This window comes from Salmo trutta, chromosome 38, assembly GCF_901001165.1.
Source record: "Salmo trutta chromosome 38, fSalTru1.1, whole genome shotgun sequence".
NCBI classification, from domain to species: Eukaryota; Metazoa; Chordata; class Actinopteri; order Salmoniformes; family Salmonidae; genus Salmo; species Salmo trutta.
The window spans coordinates 34004964-34023359 of record NC_042994.1 but is presented as its reverse complement, the minus strand read 5'-3'; the positions used below and the strand labels follow the sequence as shown (position 1 = coordinate 34023359).

At 43.5% G+C, this 18396-nt stretch overlaps 1 protein-coding gene and 1 long non-coding RNA gene across 2 annotated transcripts; both read right to left on the bottom strand.

Annotated features, from left to right (window-relative positions):
- Positions 1 to 1278: 1278 nt before the first annotated feature.
- Positions 1279 to 4695, bottom strand: LOC115178105 (uncharacterized). The gene is made up of 2 exons (XR_003872549.1): positions 4641 to 4695; positions 1279 to 2545 (listed from the first exon to the last, which is right to left on the bottom strand). It is a non-coding gene; the product is annotated as an uncharacterized LOC115178105 (long non-coding RNA).
- A 9183-nt stretch (positions 4696 to 13878) lies between these two features.
- LOC115178095 (zinc finger protein 271-like) lies at positions 13879 to 15019 on the bottom strand (the record flags this gene model as incomplete). Its single annotated transcript, XM_029739132.1, has 1 exon — positions 13879 to 15019. A coding segment is annotated over one exon (1134 nt), but the record flags the coding sequence as incomplete, so codon positions are not given.
- Between the last annotated feature and the right edge of the window lie 3377 nt (positions 15020 to 18396).

Sequence of the window (18396 nt, the reverse complement as noted above, 5' to 3'; positions counted from 1 at the left end):
AGTAGATTTATTATAATGGAGTTGATAGTAACAACCATCCCCATCCACCAGTAGATGTATTATAATGGAGTTGGTAGTGACAACCATCCCCATCCACCAGTAGATGTATTATAATGGAGTTGATAGTGACAACCATCCCCATCCACCAGTAGATGTATTATAATGGAGTTGATAGTGACAACCATCCCCATCCACCAGTAGATGTATTATAATGGAGTTAATAGTGACAACCATCCCCATCCACCAGTAGATTTATTATAATGGTGTTAATAGTGACAACCATCCACCAGTAGATGTATTATAATGGAGTTAATAGTGACAACCATCCACATCCACCAGTAGATGTATTATAATGGATTTGATAGTGACAACCATCCCCATCCAACAGTAGATGTATTATAATAGAGTTGATAGTGACAACCATCCCCATCCACCAGTAGATTTATTATAATGGAGTTGGTAGTGACAACCATCCACCAGTAGATTTATTATAATGGGGTTGATAGTGACAACCATCCCCATCCACCAGTAGATGTATTATAATGGAGTTGATAGTGACAACCATCCCCATCCACCAGTAGATTTATTATAATGGAGTTGATAGTGACAACCATCCCCATCCACCAGTAGATTTATTATAATGGAGTTGGTAGTGACAACCATCCCCATCCACCAGTAGATTTATTATAATGGAGTTAATAGTGACAACCATCCCCATCCACCAGTAGATTTATTATAATGGAGTTGATAGTGACAACCATCCCCATCAACCAGTAGATGTATTATAATGGAGTTGGTAGTGACAACCATCCCCATCCACCAGTAGATTCATTATAATGGAGTTGATAGTGACAACCATCCCCATCCACCAGTAGATTCATTATAATGGAGTTGGTAGTGACAACCATCCCCATCCACCAGTAGATTTATTATAATGGAGTTAATAGTGACAACCATCCACCAGTAGATTTATTATAATGGAGTTGGTAGTGACAACCATCCCCATCCACCAGTAGATTTATTATAATGGTGTTGGTAGTGACAACCATCCACCAGTAGATTTATTATAATGGAGTTGGTAGTGACAACCATCCCCATCCACCAGTAGATTTATTATAATGGAGTTGGTAGTGACAACCATCCCCATCCACCAGTAGATTTATTATAATGGAGTTAATAGTGACAACCATCCCCATCCACCAGTAGATGTATTATAATGGAGTTGATAGTGACAACCATCCCCCTAAATGTTATAGTTGCCAATCTAGATGTTACAGCTTCTAGGATTTCCAACACTTGATATTTATTGTCTGGATGCTCATTTTAAACTTACAAATTATACATTTGATCATGTGACATTAGAGCTTAATGGGGAAACAAGTTGAACCATCCATCCAGCAACATCAACAGTTATCACAAAGAGATCATTCTACACTCTGTGTTCTACTACCCAGGTCTGGTGTTGGAGATCATTCTACACTCTGTGGATCTCCTGCATGTATTTTCTGATGTTTAATCAGGTATCTTGAATCAGAGTATCTTTTCCCACATACAGCACAGCCATAAGATTTCTCTCCTGTGTGTGTTCTCTGGTGTGATATCAAGTTGCTTGATGTAGTAAAACCTTTCCCACATACAGCACAGCCATAAAGTTTCTCTCCTGTGTGGATTCGCTTGTGGCGTATTAAAGTCCCAATAAAAGTGAAACTCTTCCCACAGTCGGAGCAGTGGTGAGGCCTCTCTCGAGTGTGCGTTAGCTTGTGTATAGTCAGGCTTCCTGACTGAGTGAATTTCTTCCCACATTGATCACAGCTATAAGGTTTCTCTCCAGTGTGAGTTCTCTGGTGTGAAGCCAGAGTACCGATTTGAGTGAATCTGTTCCCACACTGATCACAGACATACGGCTTGGCTCGCGTGTGCGTTCTCTGGTGCGATTTTAAATGTTCTGACCTAACAAAACTCTTGCCACAGTCGGAGCAGAGGAAAGGTCTTTCTCCGGTGTGGGTTCGCCGGTGTACAGCCAGAGATGCTGACATAACACAATAATTCCCACACACGTCACAGTTATAAGGCTTCTCTACTGAGCATTTTCTCTGGTGTTGTTTTAGACTGCTCGATGAAACAAATCTCTTCCCACGGTCGGAGCAGTGGTATGGCTCTCTGGAATGCGTGTGGTTGTGTGTTCTCTGGTGTAAAATCAGTTCACTCGAGGTGGTAAAGGTCATTCCACATACATCACAGCCATAGGTTCTCTCTCCAGTATGAATTCCTTGGTGATATTGTAATGACTGTGGTGTTGAAAAACTCTTCCCACAGTCAGAAAAGAGGTGAGGTTTATTTCCTGTGTTTACTAGCTGGTGTATTTTAAGTTCCGATAAAGATTTGCAAAGTTTCCCACAATCAGAGCAGCAGTGAGGTTTCTTCCCTGTAGGTCTCTGCTGGTGTTTATTGAGGTGTTCTGATCTGGAGAGACTCTTCTCTGCCTCGTCAGCATCATGATGTTGTTGAGGCTCCCCGGAGGATCCAAGATAGTCACGTCTCTCACCTGTGTGAATGACAAAAGTCAGACAGTCGCTGTAATTTGTCATTGTCGTTAATGTTTAAAACGCTTGTAAGAAAACGGTCTTCTAACATTAATAAGAAGGTGAAGTGAAAAACAGTTGTTTTTTTTGGTCTTCATTTTTCACGCATTAGTAATGTCGATGATTTTATTATTACAATAAAGTTATTATTATTATATAGAGGGAGAGAGGGGACTGTATTATTATATAGAGGGAGAGAGGGGACTGTATTATTATATAGAGGGAGAGAGGGGACTGTATTATTATATAGAGGGAGAGAGGGGACTGTATTATTATATAGAGGGAGAGAGGGGACTGTATTATTATATAGAGGGAGAGAGGGGACTGTATTATTATATAGAGGGAGAGAGGGGACTGTATTATTATATAGAGGGAGAGAGGGGACTATATTATTATTATATAGAGGGAGAGAGGGGACTGTATTATTATATAGAGGGAGAGAGGGGACTGTATTATTATATAGAGGGAGAGAGGGGACTGTATTATTATTATATAGAGGGAGGGGACTGTATTATTATATAGAGGGAGAGAGGGGACTGTATTATTATACAGAGGAGACTGTATTATTATATAGAGGGAGAGAGGAGACTGTATTATTATATAACAGACAGAAACACTGTAAATACAAATCAATAAATCATCACATAATTAAAGGGCCTATCCAGGATTGGGACATAACAAATTTTTCTTTTGAAATGAATACTATACAGTGCATTCGGAAAGTATTCAGACTTTTCCCACCTTTTGTTACGTTCCAGCCCTAAAATGGATTAAATTGGAATTTTACCACAGGTGGACTCTACAATCAAGTTGTAGAAACATCTCAAGGATGATCAATGGAAACCTGAGCTAAATTTCGAGTCTCATTGCAAAGGGACTGAATACTTACGTAAATAAGGTATGTTTTTTCTGGTTTTGCTTTGTCATTATGGTGTATTGTGATGTCATTATGGGGGTATTGTGCTGTCATTATGGGGGTATTGTGATGTCATTATGGGGGTATTGTGATGTCATTATGGGGTATTGTGATGTCATTATGGGGGTATTGTGATGTCATTATGGGGGTATTGTGATGTCATTATGGGGGTATTGTGATGTCATTATGGGGGTATTGTGATGTCATTATGGGGGTATTGTGATGTCATTATGGGGTATTTAGTGTAGATTGATGATTTATCAATTTTAGAATTAGGCTGAAACGTAACTAAACGTGGGATCAGAATACTTTCCGAATGCCAATGTATATACTGTAGGCCTGTCTATTAATAAAGGGGCCAATGAGAGACACTGGGATCAACATTTCAGTCCATCTATTAATAAAGGGACCAATGAGATTGAAACCAAAAACAATTTTATGCATCGGCCTCACGGCCTTCGTCAGAGCTTTTGTGAGTTTCTTAAAATTAGCACCCTTTTTTAAAATGTATTTTTTAACCTTTATTTAACTAGGCAGGTCAGTTTAGAACAAATTCTTATTTTCACTGAGAACGACAGATTTGTACCTTGTCAGCTCAGGGATTTGAACTTGCAACCTTTAGGTTACTAGTCCAACGCTCTAACCACTAGGGTACCCTGCCGCCCTGCTACCCTTATGTAAACCTAGCCCCAGTCAAATCCGTTCCACGCATCAAAAAGGGGGTTGGGAGCGAAGGAAAAACAAATAAGTGCTACCAAATAAAACTAAAAGCATTTCATAAACATTAGAATAAAGTGTGTGAATAAGACTTATTACAGAACTCCCTCTTCCTCTTCCTCCTCTCCTCCTCTTCCTCCTCTCCTCCTCCTCTCCTCCTCCTCCTCTTCCTCCTCTCCTCCTCCTCCTCCTCCTCTTCCTCCTCTCCTCCTCTTCCTCCTCTCCTCCTCCTCCTCCTCCTCCTCTTCCTCCTCTCCTCCTCCTCTCCTCCTCTCCTCCTCCTCCTCTCCTCCCCCTCTTCCTCCTCTCCTCCTCCTCCTCTCCTCCTCCTCCTCTTCCTCCTCTCCTCCTCCTCCTCCTCCCCCTCTTCCTCCTCTCCTCCTCCTCTCCTCCTCCTCTTGAATAAGACTTATTACAGAACTCACTTTGATGTGTCAAATCTCCCTCTTCCTCCTCTCCTCCTCCTCCTCTTCCTCCTCTCCTCCTCCTCCTCCTCTTCCTCCTCTCCTCCTCCTCCTCTCCTCCTCCTCCTCTCCTCCTCCTCCTCCCCCTCTTCCTCCTCTCCTCCTCCTCCTCCTCCTCCTCCTCTCCTCCCCCTCTTCCTCCTCTCCTCCTCCTCCTCCTCCTCCTCCTCTCCTCCTCTTGAATAAGACGTATTACAGAACTCACTTTGATGTGTCAAATCTCCCTCCTCCTCCTCTTCCTCCTCTCCTCCTCCTCCTCCTCTTCCTCCTCTCCTCCTCCTCCTCCTCCTCCTCCTCCTCCTCTCCTCCCCCTCCTCTCCTCCTCCTCCTCCTCCTCCTCTCCTCCTCTTGAATAAGACGTATTACAGAACTTACTTTGATGTGTCAAATCTCCCTCTTCCTCCTCTCCTCCTCTTCCTCCTCTCCTCCTCCTCCTCTTCCTCCTCTCCTCCTCCTCCTCCTCCTCCTCCTCTCCTCCCCCTCTTCCTCCTCTCCTCCTCCTCCTCCTCCTCCTCTCCTCTCCCTCTTCCTCCTCTCCTCCTCCTCCTCCTCTTCCTCTTCTAGTTCTGCTCAGCCTCAGTGTTTTCCTGCAGTCCACCAGCAGCACAGACACCCTCTTCAGACCCAGCAGTAAGGTGATACCAGAAGAGGTACGACCCGGGACTCTGGGAGGGTGGAGGGGGGCATGCTAGCGTTGTCCTGGTAACCATGAAGAGGGGAACACGGACACATATCACTACGGATTCTGTCATTCACTGTCCTTAACAACTTTACAGAAACCCGGCCTAGATAGACCGAGCTGTACCAACTAGACCAGACCGAGCTGTACCAACCAGACCAGACCGAGCTGTACCAACCAGACCAGACCGAGCTGGACCAACCAGACCAGACCGAGCTGGACCAACCAGACCAGACCGAGCTGGACCAACTAGACCAGACCGAGCTGTACCAACTAGACCAGACCGAGCTGTACCAACTAGACCAGACCGAGCTGTACCAACTAGACCAGACCGAGCTGTACCAACTAGACCAGACCGAGCTGTACCAACCAGACCAGACCGAGCTGTACCAACCAGACCAGACCGAGCTGAACCAACCAGACCAGACCGAGCTGAACCAACTAGACCAGACCGAGCTGTACCAACTAGACCAGACCGAGCTGTACCAACTAGACCAGACCGAGCTGTACCAACTAGACCAGACCGAGCTGTACCAACTAGACCAGACCGAGTTGAACCAACTAGACCAGACCGAGCTGAACCAACTAGACCAGACCGAGCTGTACCAACCAGACCAGACCGAGCTGTACCAACCAGACCAGACCGAGCTGGACCAACTAGACCAGACCGAGCTGTACCAACTAGACCAGACCGAGCTGTACCAACTAGACCGGACCGAGCTGTACCAACTAGACCAGACCGAGCTGAACCAACTAGACCAGACCGAGCTGAACCAACTAGACCAGACCGAGCTGTACCAACTAGACCAGACCGAGCTGGACCAACTAGACCAGACCGAGCTGTACCAACCAGACCAGACCGAGCTGGACCAACCAGACCAGACCGAGCTGTACCAACTAGACCAGACCGAGCTGTACCAACTAGACCGGACCGAGCTGTACCAACTAGACCAGACCGAGCTGAACCAACTAGACCAGACCGAGCTGAACCAACTAGACCAGACCGAGCTGTACCAACTAGACCGGACCGAGCTGGACCAACTAGACCGGACCGAGCTGTACCAACTAGACCAGACCGAGCTGTACCACCTAGACCAGACCGAGCTGTACCAACTAGACCAGACCGAGCTGTACCAACTAGACCAGACCGAGCTGTACCAACTAGACCAGACCGTTGTGATGTTAGGTAAGTACCATGTGGTGTTCTGATCCGGATAAACTCTTCTCTGCCTCGTCAGCATCATGTTGTTGTTGAGGATCCCCAGAGGATCCACGATATTCACGTCTCTCACCTGTGTGAACAAGAAAGTCACACAGATTGCCATGTAAAAATGTTATTGCCACAGTAAAACAAATCAGCCATTTTGTCCATGTGTTGTGTGTGACAGCTGTCACAGAATCCTACAGGGACTAAACAACTAGTGAATCAAGTTAAATAGTCAACTTTGGTTAGAAGCATTTGTGTTTTTTTGCAAAGTTTTCATTAATTTTTATAAGAAATTAGAAAACCCAACAAACAAAAAACCTTTAAACGGATGACAACTGATCTTGTCTCATCCTATCAAGCTTCAGAGATCATCTGCACAAAGGGAATACTTCTTTCCTAAATTCAAATTCAAGATTTTCTTCATCTCTAAATCCAGAATACTTCCTGATTTCTTTACAAAACATTTTTTATCAAAAAAAACATAAAAGCTCTCAAATCATCATATAAAAAGTACCATAAAATGTTCAGATGCAGTTTATTCTCTACCTCCTCTGAAATCACAGACCGTACGTAGGCGAATTAAGAGGGGGGACTATGCCATCGAACCGACCTCCTCCTATTACCAGGGGCAGTATCCCGGGTTCTCAACAAGGTCACACAAGGACCTTTGGTTTCAGGTTAGGTGAGAGGTGACAAGGTTCTGGAACGTTGCGGGTTTCGTTCTGGTTCTGAGTTGAGAGCTGAGAGTTGAGAGTTTTGAGAGTTGAGAGTTCTGAGTTCTGAGAGTTGAGAGTTCTGAGTTCTGAGAGTTGAGAGTTCTGAGAGTTGAGAGTTTTGAGAGTTCTGAGTTCTGAGAGTTGAGAGTTCTGAGAGTTGAGAGTTCTGAGAGTTGAGAGTTCTGAGAGTTCTGAGAGTTTTGAGAGTTCTGAGTTGAGAGTTCTGAGTGACCATGTGACCAATAAAATTTGATCACTAACTGTTACTCAAAAAGAGTTCTGACATTCTTGACGAGGTCACTAGGTTTTGGGTTAAGGTTGCTACAATAGCTTTCTCTATGAATTTGAGAGAGTGGTTACATTTCTCCAGCCACCACTAACCTCAGTTGTTTACCAAAACATGTGACAGGGCGGCCATTTTGTTTCTATTCTAATCATGTATAACCAAACAAAAAACCATTGATTTACACTGAGACTGTGGTTTTCTACTGTAAAATGTATAACCAAACAAAAAACCATTGATTTACACTGAGACTGTGGTTTTCTACTGTAAAATGTATAACAAAACAAAAAACCATTGATTTAAACAAACTCTAATTTTGATTTAAAAGTTTAACAAACCATACAACTCTGAACAGTAAATACATTAAAAAAAACAAAAAAAAAACATTTACTGTAAAAACTGCAGATGAACAGTTTGGTTAACAGAACTACGGTAAAAAAGTCTCCTTTTGTTTTATTCTGTTAACAAACGTTGTATCTGCACAAACTAGTCCTTATAGCTTAAAATAGTTGTAAAAAATGTATTATTATTATTATTATTATTTTTACTTTACCATGGAATTATCCATTCGTAATAACCTGACAGATGGAGCTGGAGAAATGTATCCACTCCAAATGCATAGACAGACCTATGGATGCAGGGACAGACCATCCACGACATCATTATAGTATAGTAATATAATACAGTAATAACATTTATAGTGTTTCCCCATGTTGAGCCAATACAGTGTTTGGGATACGACAGTTGAGCTATGGAATGTGCTATACCCTTCAAGTATCAATGACTATATAAGTCCAAATGTGGATGTAACAACAATCGCCCCTTTAAAACCCCACACATCAGTTCAACAACTGCAGATCGCCCCTTTAAAACCCCACACACACATCAGTTCAACAACTGCAGATCGCCCCTTTAAAACCCCACACACATTTTTTTTCCCCGTACTGGTCCCCCGTGGGAATCGAACCCACAACCCTGGCGTTGCAAACACCATGCTCTACCAACTGAGCCACAGGGGAGATTTAGACAACTGCATTTTGTGCCTCTGTTTTTAAGATGAGTACTTCCTGGTGTGTTAATCTTACCTCCTGTCTCCTCCTGCTCTTTTTTCGATGTGACAGTTACCTCCCCTTCCTCTGCAAAAACTGCTTCCTCTTCTTTCACTCTGAATGTGTCCATCTCTTCTTCTTTCACTGAAACGTCTTTCTCTTCTTCTTTCACTCTAACAGCCTCACCCTCTACTTCTTGTTTTACTGTGACATCCTCCTCTTCCTTCTCCTCTTTCACGACAACGTTCAGCCACAGACCCTCTTCCTCCGTCCAGCAGACCTCCTCCTCCTCCTCGTCGTCTTTAACAGGAGAGTAGCTTAGTGAACTCATGGTCGGAGATGTTAGCTAGCTAGGCTAATGCTAACTTAACCAGCCCGCTAGCTGACCAATAACAACAACACCGTAAATATGAAATTAAATCGGATAACTAACTAGACGACAGAAGTGGGTTTAAAACACAGTGGCTAATATACACTGAAGCGTCTAAAGAGCTTTATTGGTTCGGCTATTTTGTCTAGCAAGCTACCGAGGAGGCTGACGAACTGTTGTTGCTGTTGAAGGAAGAGTTCCGTCCACTACATTATACGTCACACTAACAGCGTCAAGCTACCGAGGGGGCTGAATAACTGGCTAACTTCTTCTTCTCTGGTATAATATCGCTCAGCAAAACAAACGTTTGAGGTCCATACTGCCACCCGCTGGAGGATACGATCAAATATCACGGTTTGCTTAATAATTCTCTACCATTTTTGTCAAATTAAATAAAACAAATAAATCCCTACTAACTTCTTCTTACATACACCCCCCTCTCTCCCTCAACTACCAAACAAGTTCCCTCTAACATTTACATTTTAGTCATTTAGCAGACGCTCTTGTCCAGAGCGACTTACAGTAGTGAATACATACATTTCATGCATTTTTTTTTGTTGTACTGGCCCCCCCGTGGGAATCGAACCCACAACCCTGGCCTTGCAAACACCATGCTGGCGTTGCAAACACCATGCTCTACCAACTGAGCCACAGGCTTAGAAATGGTGACTAGAATCAGAGATTATGTTAATAGGACTGCTTTCCTATCGCTGATTGGAATATGTTTCGATGACTGCTGACAAAAGGACAGGGCTTCCACACACACAGGGCTTCCACTCACAGGGCTTCCACACACAGGGCTACCACACACACAGGGCTTCCACTCACAGGGCTTCCACACACAGGGCTTCCACACACACAGGGCTTCCACTCACAGGGCTTCCACTCACAGGGCTACCACACACACAGGGCTTCCACTCACAGGGCTTCCACACACAGGGCTACCACACACACAGGGCTTCCACTCACAGGGCTTCCACACACAGGGCTACCACACACACAGGGCTTCCACTCACAGGGCTTCCACACACAGGGCTTCCACACACAGGGCTTCCACACACAGGGCTTCCACTCACAGGGCTTCCATTCACAGGGCTTCCACTCACAGGGCTTCCACACACAGGGCTTCCACACACAGGGCTTCCCACTCACAGGGCTACCACACACAGGGCTACCACACACAGGGCTTCCACACACAGGGCTACCACACACAGGGCTTCCACACACAGGGCTTCCACACACAGGGCTACCAAACACACAGGGCTTCCACACACAGGGCTACCACACTCACAGGGCTTCCACACACAGGGCTACCACACACACAGGGCTTTCACACACACAGGGCTACCACACACACAGGGCTACCACACACAGGGCTACCACACTCACAGGGCTTCCACACACAGGGCTTCCACACACACAGGGCTTCCACACACACAGGGCTACCACACACAGGGCTACCACACACACAGGGCTACCACACACAGGGCTACCACACACACAGGGCTTCCACACACACAGGGCTTCCACACACAAAGCTACCACACACAGGGCTTCCATACACAGGGCTACCACACACAGGGCTTCCACACACAGGGCTTCCACACACAGGGCTACCACACACACAGGGCTTCCCCACACACAGGGCTACCACACACACAGGGCTACCACACACAGGGCTTCCACACACACAGGGCTTCCACACACAGGGCTTCCACACACAGGGCTTCCACACACAGGGCTTCCACACACAGAGCTATCCCAGACAACCCTGAGGCTACCACACACAGAGCTATCGTAGACAACCCTGATGCTACCATACACAGAGCTACCACACACAGGGCTTCCCACACACAGGGCTTCCACACACAGGGCTACCACACAGAGCTATCCCAGACAACCCTGGGGCTACCACACACAGAGCTATCCCAGACAACCCTGAGGATACCACACACAGAGCTATCCCAGACAACCCTGGGGCTACCACACACAGAGCTATCCCAGACAACCCTGGGGCTACAACACAGAGCTATCGTAGACAACCCTGAGGATACCACACACAGAGCTATCCCAGACAACCCTGGGGCTACCACACACAGAGCTATCCCAGACAACCCTGAGGATACCACACACAGAGCTATCCCAGACAACCCTGGGGCTACCACACAGAGAGCTATCCCAGACAACCCTGAGGCTACCACACACAGAGCTACCACACACAGAGCTATCCCAGACAACCCTGGGGCTACCACACACAGAGCTATCCCAGACAACCCTGGGGCTACCACACACAGAGCTATCCCAGACAACCCTGGGGCTACAACACGCAGAGCTATCCCAGACAACCCTGGGGATACCACACACAGAACTATCCCAGACAACCCTGGGGCTACCACACACAGAGCTATCCCAGACAACCCTGATGCTACCACACACAGAGCTATCCCAGACAACCCTGGGGCTACAACACGCAGAGCTATCCCAGACAACCCTGGGGATACCACACACAGAGCTATCCCAGACAACCCTGGGGCTACCACACACAGAGCTATCCCAGACAACCCTGAGACTAGAATGTCATTGTATGCTGTAGCGTTAAGATTTCCCTTCACTGGAACGAAGGGGCCCGAACCATGAAAAACAGCCCCAGACCATTATTCTTCCTCCACCAAACTTTACAGTTGGCACTTTCATTGGGGCAGGTAGCGTTCTCCTGGCATCCGCCAAACCCAGATTTGTCGGTCAGACACTAGCGGGGGGCAGGGGGGGCCAGTACCCCTGTGACAAAAATTTTGGACCCCCTTGTGGCCCCCCCTAAATGTGGAGTATGAAATAATTTTTACATAACACATTTTTGACCCTTAACCTCTAACCCCCTCTCTCTCTCTCATATAGAGGTCCTGTAACATACTGTATGACCCTTAACCTCTGACCCCCCCCCCCTCTCTCTCTCTCTCATATAGAGGTCCTTTAACATACTGTATGACCCTTAACCTCTAACCCCCCCTCTCTCTCTCTCTCTCTCTCATATAGAGGTCCTGTAACATACTGTATGACCCTTAACCTCTAACCCCCCCTCTCTCCCTCTACAGTGGGGGGAAAAAAGTATTTGATCCCTGCTGATTTTGTACGTTTGCCCACTGACAAAGAAATGATCAGTCTATAATTTTAATGGTAGGTTTATATGAACAGTGAGAGATAGAATAACAACAAAAATATCCAGAAAAACAACAAAAATATCCAGAAAAACGCATGTCAAAAATGTTCTAAAAGGATTAGCATTTTAATGAGTGAAATAAGTCTCTCTCCCTCTAGATGTACAGGTGCACTGCCTAGTGAACGTCTACACCCATTACAGGCTTCACATTTTGACCCCTTAAAATTACATTTAAAAAAAGAGATTAGTTAGGATTTTTTTTCCTCCTACAGAACTATACAATATTTTATTTATTTATTTTACAAATATGAAACATAATTTGACTTAAGTCTCCACCCTCCTTAGTTAATACTTGGCAGCCATTAAACATTATTTTGAATAAGATTCTACCAACCTTGAACAACTCATATATATATATATATATATATATATATATATATTCATTGTTTTTGTCACAATTTGCTCAAACTTAAAATAAAATTTGGTTGGGAATCATTGATGGACAGTAATATTTCAACCTTTTCAGGTAGATTTAAAGTCAGGACTGAGACTGGAACATTCAGGACCATTCAGGAACATTCAGCACTTCTTGGAAAAGACATTCTGGTGTTTGGCATTTAAAATGTGTGTCATTGTCCCTACTGGAAAATAAGACTCAATCCCAGGGTTCCAGGGTTCCAGGGTCCCAGCGTTCCAGGGTTCCAAGGTCAGGGTCCCAGGGTCATGGTAAAATTTCCATCGTCAACCTGATGAATTGTCTGCTTATCAGCTTTCCAATACAACTTGACAGTCTTGGCGCTTTCTGCAGCAGTTTCCTCCTCGAACGTGTACACAGGGTCAGGGTTCCAGGGTCAGGGTCCCAGGGTTAGGGTCCCAGGGTCAGGGTCCCAGGGTCAGGGTTAGGGTCCCAGGGTCAGGGTTCCAGGGTCAGGGTCCCAGGGTCCCAGGGTCAGGGTCCCAGGGTCAGGGTTCTAGAAGACTGAGGAGGGTTTTCTTAGATTAACTCTGTTTCTGAAGAGGGATGGAAAAGGTGGTTTGTTTTGGGAAAATGGCGTATAATCTCAGCCAATCAGCCACAGGTAATCAGCCAATCAGCCAATCAGCCACAGGTAATCACACGGCTCTCATACCAACTTGTCCAACATGAACTTCCTCAGGCTTTAGGAGCGTCAGTGAAACGTGGAGCCGAGGCTACGTGACATTATAAACTCTTATGTTTATATACAGCAACATCTGGAATGTGAAAGCTTCTAGGGTCTCCAACTAAATCAAAAACATCACATTTATTGTCCCGATGCTCCTTCTATAACATTTTCTATAAATGTTCCATCATTTACAAAAATTCAAAATGTGATCATTTGACATTAGAGCTGTCGAAAGTTGTAGGATTTTACAATATTATAAATTATATTATTTTGTATTATTATGAAACAAGTTGAACACAAACACTACGACATCAACAGTTAGATTACAAATAGATCATTACTCTGTGTTCTACTTCCCAGGTCTGGTGTTGGAGATCATTCTACACTCTGTGTTCTACTACCCAGGTCTGGTGTTGGAGATCATTCTACACTCTGTGTTCTACTACCCAGGTCTGGTGTTGGAGGTCATTCTACACTCTGTGTTCTACTACCCAGGTCTGGTGTTGGAGGTCATTCTACACTCTGTGTTCTACTACCCAGGTCTGGTGTTGGAGATCATTCTACACTCTGTGTTCTACTACCCAGTTCTGGTGTTGGAGATCATTCTACACTCTGTGTTCTACTACCCAGGTCTGGATCTCCTGCATGAATTTTCTTGTGTTTTGCCAGGGAGTCTGATCGAATAAAACTCTTCCCACACTGATCACAGCTGTAAGGTTTCTCTCCTGTATGTTTTCTCTGGTGTCTTCTCAGGTCGCTTGAGGAAGTAAAGCTCATTCCACAGTCGGCGCAGTGGTACGGTTTCTCGCCGGTGTGGATTCGTTTGTGTGTAGCCAGGGCTGTCCAGGTGGCAAAACTATCCTCACATACATCACAGCTGTAAGGTTTTTCTCCAGTGTGTGTTCTCTTGTGGACAGTCAAGTTTCCTGGCAAAGCAAAATGCTTCCCACATTCATCACAGCTGTAAGGCTGCTCTCCTGTGTGGGTTCTCTGGTGTACAGTCAGGTGCGCCGACTGAGTGAATCTCTTCCCACATTCATCACAGCTGTAAGGTTTCTCTCCCGTGTGTGTTCTCTGGTGAACGATCAGGTTTGTTGCTGCAGCAAAGTTTTTCCCACATTGATCACAGCTATAAGTCCTCTCTGTGTGTAATCGCTGGTGAATAGTCAGTTTGTCTAATCCAGCAAAACTCATCCCGCAATCTGAGCAGTGGTATAGTTTCTCTCCGGTGTGGATCCTCTGGTGTGATATCAGTCCACTTGAGGTGGTAAAACTCATCCCACAGTCTGAACAGTGGTACGGTTTCTCTCCAGTGTAGCTTCTCTGGTGTACAGTCAGAGCAACCGTGTGTTCTCTCTGGTGTGATATCAGGTTCCTTGCGGCAGCAAAGCTCTTCCCACACTGATCTCCTGTATGTGTTTTCTGGTGCGATATCAGTCCACCCGAGGTAGTAAAACACATTCCACAGTCAGAGCAGTGGTAAGGCTTCTCACCCGTGTGTGTTCTCTGGTGAATTGTCAGGTTGCCTGACTGAGCAAAACTCTTCCCACATCGATCACAGCTGAAAGGTTTTTCTCCCGTGTGTGTTCTCCGATGAGATATCATCTGGCTTCGTGTCGTAAAACTCCTTGCGCAGTCGGAGCAGCTATATGGTTTCTCTCCTGTATGGATTCTCTGGTGTATTTTAAGATCTGACGAAGAGGTGAAACTCTTCCCACAGTCAGAGCAGCAGTGAGGTTTCTTTCCTGTGGGTCTCTGCTGGTGTTTATTGAGGAGTTCTGATCTGGAGAGACTCTTCTCTGCCTCGTCAGCATCATGAGGTTGTTGAGGCTCCCCAGAGGATCCACGACTGTCCCGTCTCTCTCCTGTGTGAACGACAAAGTCAGACAGATGGTTAAAGTCCCACAACAGCAGAAATCCACTGTTCCTTTTAGCTGAAAGGTGACGGTGCTGTACGTCTGTAATGAATGTTTAAATGCTGTTAATTACTTATTTGACAATTGATTTGATTAGACAGTCAAGTGACCAACCAGATTCTGTCTTATTTTTCCCCCACATTAGTAGTAACATCGATGATTGTAGGCTAGAAATAAGTTATTCATGTTGTTGAAACTCTAAGCAGTGTGCCAGACGATTTTTGGTCTCCAATAGAGGCCCCTTTCTGTGTTTGCTAAAATTGCGGCACGAGTGCAATTTGATTGTAGAAACTCCTCCCTGCTAATGAGGAAACCGATATTTATGGATGTAGTATATCTGCCTGGAGCAAAAAATGGTGAGCAAAGATTTTAGTTTTTCACAATGTATTCTGAATATTACAGCACTAGATCAGGAGTGCTGCCCAAGGAAACTCACATTAAGCTCTGTGTCTATTCACTAATTCACCACCGTGGGGGAAAACTCAGGGGAGTTCTCATAGGCTGACAGCAAATATAGCCTCCATTTCCAGGTTGCTTATGAGTGCATTTCACATTACTTTTGGATTATAATTGCACAGGCTCGTTTGAATGTCCTGCTTAATATAATGTTTGTGTTATTGTCGCAAATCAACTGCTTTATACTTTTAAAAAACACTTCAACCAGTAAAATGCCCTTTGGCTAGCTTTGCTACCAGCCTATGTCAATAAGCGTTAGCATTCAAGCTAACAGCTTTGCTACCATCCTATGTCAATAAGCGTTAGCATTCTAGCTAACAGCTTTGCTACCAGCCTATGTCAATAAGCGTTAGCATTCTAGCTAACAGCTTTGCTACCAGCCTATGTCAATAAGCGTTAGCATTCTAGCTAACAGCTTTGCTACCAGCCTATGTCAATAAGCGTTAGCATTCTAGCTAACAGCTTTGCTACCAGCCTATGTCAATAAGCGTTAGCATTCTAGCTAACAGCTTTGCTACCAGCCTATGTCAATAAGCGTTAGCATTCAAGCTAACAGCTTTCCTTCCAGCCTATGTCAATAAGCGTTAGCTTTCTAGCGAACAGCTTTGCTACCAGCCTAGCGCGTCAGCATTTAAGCTAACAACTGCTGCATCCAAAATAAGTATTTTTTCAACTATCACAACCAAATATAATGATTGATAATCAATCAATAATCTTAACATTATAAACCTATAAGAACCTAGCCTGCTTCAAGTCTTGGGTGTTACTGAATATAGGATATGAGATTATACTAGCCTGCCTCTTAATGCTGATTCTAGGATATGAGATTATACTAGCCTAATTATAGGATATGAGATTATTCTAGCCTGAATATAGGATATGAGATTATACTAGCCTGAATATAGGATATGAGATTATTCTAGCCTGAATATAGGATATGAGATTATACTAGCCTAATTATAGGATATGAGATTATTCTAGCCTGAATATAGGATATGAGATTATACTAGCCTGATTATAGGATATGAGATTATTCTAGCCTGAATATAGGATATGAGATTATTCTAGCCTGAATATAGGATATGAGATTATACTAGCCTGATTATAGGATATGAGATTATTCTAGCCTGAATATAGGATATGAGATTATTCTAGCCTGAATATAGGATATGAGATTATACTAGCCCAATTATAGGATATGAGATTATTTTAGCCTGAATATAGGGTATGAGATTATACTAGCCTGATTATAGGATATGAGATTATTCTAGCCTGAATATAGGATATGAGATTATTCTAGCCTGAATATAGGATATGAGATTATACTAGCCTGAATATAGGATATGAGATTATTCTAGCCTGCCTCTTAATGCTGAATATAGGATATGAGATTATACTAGCCTGCCTCTTAATGCTGAATATAGGATATGAAATTATTCTAGCCTGAATATAGGATATGAGATTATACTAGCCTGCCTCTTAATGCTGAATATAGGATATGAGATTATACTAGCCTGAATATAGGATATGAGATTATTCTAGCCTGCCTCTTAATGCTGAATATAGGATATGAGATTATTCTAGCCTGAATATAGGATATGAGATTATTCTAGCCTGAATATAGGATATGAGATTATACTAGCCTGAATATAGGATATGAGATTATTCTAGCCTGAATATAGGATATGAGATTATTCTAGCCTAATTATAGGATATGAGATTATTCTAGCCTGAATATAGGATATGAGATTATACTAGCCTGATTATAGGATATGAGATTATTCTAGCCTGAATATAGGATATGAGATTATTCTAGCCTGAATATAGGATATGAGATTATACTAGCCTGATTATAGGATATGAGATTATTCTAGCCTGAATATAGGATATGAGATTATTCTAGCCTGAATATAGGATATGAGATTATACTAGCCCAATTATAGGATATGAGATTATTCTAGCCTGAATATAGGATATGAGATTATACTAGCCCAATTATAGGATATGAGATTATTCTAGCCTGAATATAGGGTATGAGATTATACTAGCCTGATTATAGGATATGAGATTATTCTAGCCTGAATATAGGATATGAGATTATTCTAGCCTGAATATAGGATATGAGATTATACTAGCCTGATTATAGGATATGAGATTATTCTAGCCTGAATATAGGATATGAGATTATTCTAGCCTGAATATAGGATATGAGATTATACTAGCCCAATTATAGGATATGAGATTATTCTAGCCTGAATATAGGATATGAGATTATACTAGCCCAATTATAGGATATGAGATTATTCTAGCCTGAATATAGGGTATGAGATTATACTAGCCTGATTATAGGATATGAGATTATTCTAGCCTGAATATAGGATATGAGATTATTCTAGCCTGAATATAGGATATGAGATTATACTAGCCTGAATATAGGATATGAGATTATTCTAGCCTGCCTCTTAATGCTGAATATAGGATATGAGATTATACTAGCCTGCCTCTTAATGCTGAATATAGGATATGAGATTATTCTAGCCTGAATATAGGATATGAGATTATACTAGCCTGCCTCTTAATGCTGAATATAGGATATGAGATTATACTAGCCTGAATATAGGATATGAGATTATTCTAGCCTGAATATAGGATATGAGATTATACTAGCCTGAATATAGGATATGAGATTATTCTAGCCTGAATATAGGATATGAGATTATTCTAGCCTGAATATAGGAT